Here is a 7,500-nt window from a genome sequence, read left to right on the forward strand (position 1 = left end):
TTCTTATTATTTTTTTTCTTCTTTTTGTTCCTTCTTTCTTTTATTTTGAAGTTTTTACATGAAGAGTCAAACGGCCAATCAGGACAGAGCATGCAGCAGAGGAAGAGAAAAAGGAGGAGAAGGAAGAGCATAAGGAAAAGGATGAAGGAGAGAAGGGTGGGAGGGGGTTTCTGTCTCTGCTTCAGCCTTCAGAAACACAAACAATATCAATTTCACTTTCTGTTGTTTATGTGGTCTTTCATCAAAACTGAGGCCCTGTTCAGACCTGGTCTCAACATCCGTCCTGACTGATCCGATCAGAGGTCGACAGCACAGCCGATCACTCAGACCACAGTGAGACAGACAGGAACCAACATAGTCTGACCTGCCAACATTTAGCAGCTGTTTGAACACACTGTTTACACTGATTTCACCATTTACACTCAATTTATGAAAGAAGAAACATTTTATTGATCTAAACATGTCACATTTTACAGATACACTAAACAGTAACCAGTATAGGCGACTTCTTTGTCCCCAGACTCCCTTAACAAATGTGTCAGTTTAGTGAGTTGTTGAGTTGGAGACACTTTATAAACTGTGTGAAACTCTGTCTCTGACTGATTCTGACTTATTTGTTCCTTCTTGTGAATTCAGCAAATGTTCAACATGAACTTCTTTCTGTCTTTGAGTAGAAACATGGAGTCTGTCTGTCCCTCAGGACGGTTGTTAATGTCAGGTGTGTACTGGGTCTAAGTGACTCTGAACAACTAGTGTTCATGATGATGTCACGAGGATCAGCCTGAGGGGAACATGAGTAAACTCAACCATCCATCCAGTAGACAAAAATAACATGTAAACCTCTTGGTGGCGCTAGAGGAGAAGTCAGGACCACAGCAGCCTGAGGCTTCTTCATCTGGTCACCATGGACACATCAGAGTATTTGTTTGATTGTGTCTCACTGGTTCACTGGATGTTGAACACTCACCCTCTGCCCTTCTTCTTGTCTCTCAGGCTAACAGACCTCCAGCCAAGCTCAACCTGCTCACCTGCCAGGTGAAGAGGAATCCGGACGAGAAGAAGAGCTTCGACCTGTTCTCACGTACGCTGCAGACGCACGCACCTGTCAGAATCACATGACACGTCCTCTCGTCTGTTGTCTCACTTCCTGTCTGTTTCCTCCCTCAGACGACCGCACGTATCACTTCCAAGCCGAAGACGAGGGCGAGTGTCAGATGTAAGTCGCAGAAGCTTTGACCCCGCTGACCTTTGACCTCTGTTTACTGTGAGCTGATGTCTTGTGTGTGTCCAGCTGGATGTCGGTGCTGCAGAACAGCAAAGAGGAGGCGCTGAACAAAGCGTTCAAAGGCGACCAGAACGAAGGCGAGAACAACATCGTCCAGGAGCTGACGAAGGCCATCGTAGTCGAGGTGAAGAGGATGAGCGGCAACGACGGCTGCTGCGACTGTGGAGCTGCTGGTCAGTACTACTGCAGTACTACTACTGCAATACTACAGTACTACTACTGCAATACTACAGTACTACTACTGCAATACTGCAGAACTACTACTGCAATACTACAGAACTACTACTGCAATACTGCAGTACTACTACTGCAATACTACAGTACTACTACTGTAATACTACAGTACTACTACTGTAATACTACAGAACTACTACTGCAATACTGCAGTACTACTACTGCAATACTACTACTGCAATACTACAGTACTACTGCAGTACTACTACTACAGTACTACAGTACTACTACTACAATACTACAGTACTACTTCTGCAATACTACAGTACTACAGTACTACTACTACAATACTACAGTACTACTCCTGCAATACTACAGTACTACTATAGTACTACCACTGCAATACTACAGTACTACTGTACTACTACTGCAATACTACAGTACTACAGTACTACTACTACAATACTACAGTACTACTTCTACTACTGTCAGCTGTAGAGGAAGCAGCAGTGTGTCAGTGTGTCTGAGCTGAACTGTGTACTTGTACACAGCTGCAGTAACATTCCTGAGCTGTCGGTCGCCCTTCAGACGAGTTTCTGCAGAAGAAGAAGCTGCAGAGTTTCAGTGTGAAGCTGCTGCTGCTGCAGGAAGTGAAGAGTTGATGCGAGTTGTCTGTCCGCAGTCAGGTTGTTGTTTCAGTTTGCCTGGACTACAAACATGGAGTCAGGGACCAGTCACTCTGATGAAGACACAGGTGTTGAGCTGTGCTGCAGTCAGCCACCAGGGGGCGGTCCTGTCTTCTGTTTGTTGTTGTTTTAGCCAACTTCCTGTCCGCTACAGTTAGCAGGCTCCTCCCTCCTCTCTACGTCAGCACACCTGCCACACCTGCCCTGTGCAGGGTATCATTCATCCATGGAGGTCTACGTTAGCATGTAATCTGTAAAGTAACTAGTAACTAAAGTTATCAAATAAATGTTGTGGCGTAAAAAGTCAAATATTTACAAAATGTAGTGGAGTGGAAGTATAAAGTAGTAGAGAATGGAAAAAACTCAAGTAGAGTACAAGTACCTTGAATTGTACGTGAGTGCAGTACATGAGTAAATGTACTTAGTTACATTCCATCACTGGGAACAATCATGATCCAGTAATATATTCGGGTCATACTGTACATTGAGTACTTTTACTTTTGCAGATAATACTTTGATACTTTTACTCGAGTAACGTTTTAAATGCAGAACTTTCACATGTTGTGTATCTGAACTTCTGCTGGAGGACAGAACATGAGGACTTCAGCTGTTCACTTATTTCACTCAAGGACACAACTGTCAACCTCTTGGCGGCGCTAGAAGTCACACTGCAGTCAGTTAACACCTGAACAGAATCCAGTCCAGTCCCAACAGTTGTGAGATCTTTCAGTCTGACACCGGAACATTTAAACCGTCTCCGTCTCGTCCCGTCAGCTCCCACCTGGCTCTCCACCAACCTCGGGGTCCTGATCTGTATCGAGTGCTCGGGGATCCACAGGGAGATGGGGGTCCACTACTCCAGGATCCAGAGTCTGGACCTGGACGTCCTGGGAACCTCGGAGCTGCTGGTGAGTCCACTTCACTGTCTCCCGAAGAGAGACGGAAGTTTGAGCGTTGACTCAGAAAATCTTCTGTGGGTTCTGTTGTTAGTTTTCAGGAAGGCTCAGGTTTGTCGTCTCTCCTCAGACGGTTCGGTGAAGTTGAAATATTTGCCTCAAGATGTCGTGGAGGAAAAGTGTAAAGTAGCTGTAAATGTAAATACTCAAGTAAAGTACAAGTACCTCGAAATTGTACTTCTTGCAGGTATATAATTGTATGCTGTGTAGAATGTTTAACTCAAAAGCAAAATTAATCTTCTGACAGTTTCACTGATCAAATACAATCTGACTCTTTGGGTTCATCGGATCATTAACTGTCGTTCAGTATTAACATTACAGCTGATGTTGTGTTTAAGTTGGCGAAGAACGTGGGAAATGCCAGCTTCAACGAGATCATGGAGGCAGACCTGTCGGAGCAGGACGTCACCAAACCCAATCCGACCAGCGACATGTGAGTGACGTGGAAACAGAGCAGGTCTGAGCTGTGAAGGTGAAACTCTGACTGCGTCTCTGTCCTTCTGCAGGCAGATGAGGAAGGACTACATCACAGCCAAGTACACGGAGAAGCGCTTCGCTCTGCGGCTTTGTGCCGACGCCGCGTCCAGACTGCAGGTTCTGTACGAGGCCGTCAGGAACAGAGACATCCTGTCTCTGATCCAGGTCTACGCTGAGGGGGTGGACCTGATGGAGGCCAGCTCACAGCCCAACGAACACGTACGACTACAACCACAGCTCAAGTTATAAGCTTCACTTTGTGGGGTCCAATATAAAAAAGGTTCGGGGCAGAGATACATAGTTAAATAATTACCGAGAGAAACAGGGAGGAAGCTGCTGCCACATCCTGCCTCTGCCAGTTAAAGAAGAAAAGATGAAAACTAACCCACAGACGTGTTATTGTCACGGTGTCATGAAGCTCAGCTCGCTCCGACTCCTCCATGACTCGGACTCACAAACTGTCCTGATGTCTCTGTAGCTTTAAAGACGGCAGCAGCAGTGAGGTCGGTCGCTGAATGTGATGATGTTTGGTCCTCGCTCCATCTGTGTGGGTGGTGTTTGAAGGTGTGTGTGTGTTTCTGTCAGGAACCTGGAGAGACGGTGCTCCACCTGGCGGTCCGTATGGGCGACAGAAACTCCCTCCACATCGTGGACTTCCTCGCCCAGAACAGGTCTGAACTGCAGAGACATTAATGAAACTGTCGCTGTGTCACAGTCGTTTAGTGACGACAGCTGAGCGAGTTACACTGACATGAGTATTTACCAATAAAATGACAGAAAACAGCTGTGAAAGCTCAGGAACAACAATTAAGCAAATTTAGGCTCGGCTGAACTATGCTAGGCTAGGCTAAACAATGCTAGGCTAGGCTAAATGATGCTAGGCTAGGCTAAACGATGCTAGGCTAGGCTGAACGATGCTAGGCTAGGCTGAACGATGCTAGGCTAGGCTAAATGATGCTAGGCTAGGCTAAATGATGCTAGGCTAGGCTAAACGATGCTAGGCTAGGCTGAACGATGCTAGGCTAGGCTAAATGATGCTAGGCTATGCTAAACGATGCTAGGCTAGGCTAAACGATGCTAGGCTAGGCTAAATGATGCTAGGCTAGGCTAAACGATGCTAGGCTAGGCTAAATGATGCTAGGCTAGGCTAAACGATGCTAGGCTAGGCTAAATGATGCTAGGCTAAGTCCAGAAAATCGAACTTGTTTGTTCAAGAGGTTTTTTTATGCAACAGAACGTGACTTGACCAACATTAATACACTGTGTTAGATTCACTAGTCACACGTATTATTTCATACTGAACTTAAATAATTAATTAATAAATAATGTTGAAGGTTTTTGTGACTAAATCATCTGAAGCTCCACTTACTGTTTCTCTCACATAATAAACTTTGTGCATCAGTTTCTGATTGTTGTGTTTATATTTGTGACTTTGCGTGAACTCGTCTGATCGGTGTTTTATTTTATCTGATGCTTTTATTAAGAACCAACCGGCTTCTGTTTATGTTCAGGATGTGTAGATGTGTGTAAGTAGAATCTTAACTTGAGCCCGACCCGGACTGACAGCCGTTCTGTTTCTGACGTCTGAACCCGACCCACTGAGTTTGTGTAACAGTGCTTACTAGTTGTTCCCATGGTTACAGCTTACCTGTTTACCCTGATCACAGACGTGTACAACGTCCTATTTTCACTAAAAGACCTTGAAAGCACCATGTCAGTTGGCGTCAATGAACTTGATCAGAACCGGGACATCAGTTCTAAATTTAAGTCCAAACTGGGTCGAGTGTGCATTTAGGAGAAGAGTGTTAGTGACACCTGTGTGTGTGTGTGTGTGTGTTTCAGTGGTAACCTGGACCAGCAGACAGCCAGAGGCAGCACAGCGCTGCATTACTGCTGCCTGACGGACAACAGCGAGTGTCTCAAACTGCTGCTGCGAGGAAAAGCTTCAGTGTCCATCAGTGAGAACAAACACAATGAACTGAAGCCTTGTTCGACACATTATTCATCACACGAGCTTTAATCCAGATACAAACCAACAGAGGAGCTGAAGACACTGAATCACTGTCACTGTCGGTCTTATTCAAATCTAACTGTCATGATGGAGGCAGACATTTTGTGTCTGTGTCAGAAATGTCCGACTCAGCGAACAACACCACCACTTCCCCAGAGCTCTGGGGTCCAAGTCCAGGCAGAGTCAGCTAATTGGAGCGCTAGCTGCACAGCTAGCTGAGCTAACTAGCTAATGGCAGCACTTAGCAGTTACTCTGGTAATATGCTGCCCCCTGTTTGTTTGGGGTGTGAACTCAACAAAGGGCCTTTTTTTCATTACATATTGCACCTTTAAATATGCAACATGCAGAACTGATCACCCTCCAAATTCAACACAAAACATTGACGTCAGTACTTTTGTTTCTTCACATTCTCCTGATAATTATAGTTTATTGTTTATATCACCTGTTGCACCTTTATCAGCCATCTTTAAATGTATTTGCCTTGATGGAAGGTAAAGATGGAACAACAGTTCAGCTTCCTGGTGTGCAGAGAAAACTACAGCGTGAACACAAACCTGAGCTCTTGTTTGTCTCCACAGCGAATGAAGCCGGAGAGACGCCGCTGGACATCGCCAAACGTCTCCGACACACTCAGTGTGAAGAACTGGTGAGACTCGTTATATATTTGTCTTTATGTGTTTTCTTTTATGTTGTAGTTGTTTTGTTTATCTCAACCGAGTAGATGTCTCTATATTCTCTCTCTATATATATATAAGACGTATATATCTATAATTAAAACAAAATAATGCCAGGCTAAGCTAAGTCCAGACACCGAAAGTTACATGAACCAACATTAATACATTGTGGTAAGTTCACATAAATGTGAGTTTAGTTTGATACTGAAATTTAAAAAAATTACAGGATTCATTCACTTTTTGAGGTTTTCGTGACTAAATCATAACTGAGATGCGACTGTGATCTAATAAAAAACAGTCAGTAAATCTTTCACAGGTAAGTTTTGACATATTCATCACAAAAACTTGTTTTCGTGCCTATTTATCTCTTTTGTTTTCACGTCTTTTAATTTTCTTTTTATTCATGTGAGTTGGTCCCTGATTGTTTTCCTGTTTATATTATATATATTTATATATTTATATATTTGCATTAACCCGTCTGAACGGTGCTTAATTAATTAAGAATCCTTTATTCTGTATTAAAAACACTGTATGTGTTTGTTTGTCTCAGCTGACTCAGGCTCAGACAGGAAAGTTTAACGTCCACGTTCATGTCGAGTACGAGTGGCGTCTCCAGAACGAGGACCTGGATGAGAGCGAGGACGAGATGGAGGACAAGGTCAGCTGGTGTTTTGTGAAACAGCTCAGAGACGTGCGGAGATGATGATGTGTTGACACGTGTCTCGTTTCCTGCAGCCCATCCCTAACCGCCGTGAGGAGCGTCCGGTCAGCTGCTTCGTGCCAGGCAGCGGCCCAATGCAGCCCAACCTGGCGGTGTTGGCCCGGGACGCCGCCGGCCTGGTGCGGGACAAACAGCGGACTCAGGTGCCCAGTATGATGATCAGCAACGAGACCTACGGCACCATGCTGGACCTCAACCTGCCGCCACCGGGACCAACGCCACCGCTGCCGCCCAGAGCTCCCAACAGAGGTCAGAGGCTGGGAGTCGGTTTCAGCTAAAACCAAGAGACTCAACACTGACTTAGATCAGAAATATCTCCTCTAACTACCTCCAACAAGACGCTTGTGTTTTGGCCTGTGGTCCGTCGGTCGCTCAGCCTTTAGTCTGATTGACTGAAATGATAATTATTAGAAGCTGACTTATATTTTTTGTTTGTGTGTTTGGGGGGGGGCTTTTATTTGAGACTGCACCCTGCTTTACTTTCTATCTTTCACTTAAATCAAAAAGTGACGATG

The 7,500-nt window shown here is 44.8% G+C and overlaps 1 protein-coding gene across 2 annotated transcripts in view; it reads left to right on the forward strand.

Moving 5' to 3' along the window:
- Window positions 1-7,500, forward strand: part of asap2b (ArfGAP with SH3 domain, ankyrin repeat and PH domain 2b) — a 25,786-nt gene that overhangs the window by 14,938 nt on the left and 3,348 nt on the right. For both annotated transcript variants that reach the window (XM_073492866.1, XM_073492868.1), the window contains exons 12-22: window positions 994-1,081; window positions 1,168-1,216; window positions 1,292-1,458; window positions 2,920-3,053; window positions 3,440-3,534; window positions 3,608-3,797; window positions 4,164-4,249; window positions 5,421-5,536; window positions 6,169-6,236; window positions 6,815-6,922; window positions 7,000-7,234. In XM_073492866.1, the coding sequence (XP_073348967.1) occupies window positions 994-1,081; window positions 1,168-1,216; window positions 1,292-1,458; window positions 2,920-3,053; window positions 3,440-3,534; window positions 3,608-3,797; window positions 4,164-4,249; window positions 5,421-5,536; window positions 6,169-6,236; window positions 6,815-6,922; window positions 7,000-7,234 (1,336 nt within the window). The remainder of the gene's footprint in view (window positions 1-993; window positions 1,082-1,167; window positions 1,217-1,291; window positions 1,459-2,919; window positions 3,054-3,439; window positions 3,535-3,607; window positions 3,798-4,163; window positions 4,250-5,420; window positions 5,537-6,168; window positions 6,237-6,814; window positions 6,923-6,999; window positions 7,235-7,500) is intronic.

Source organism: Pagrus major, chromosome 22 (genome assembly GCF_040436345.1).
Source record: "Pagrus major chromosome 22, Pma_NU_1.0".
In the NCBI taxonomy this organism is placed as follows: domain Eukaryota; kingdom Metazoa; phylum Chordata; class Actinopteri; order Spariformes; family Sparidae; genus Pagrus; species Pagrus major.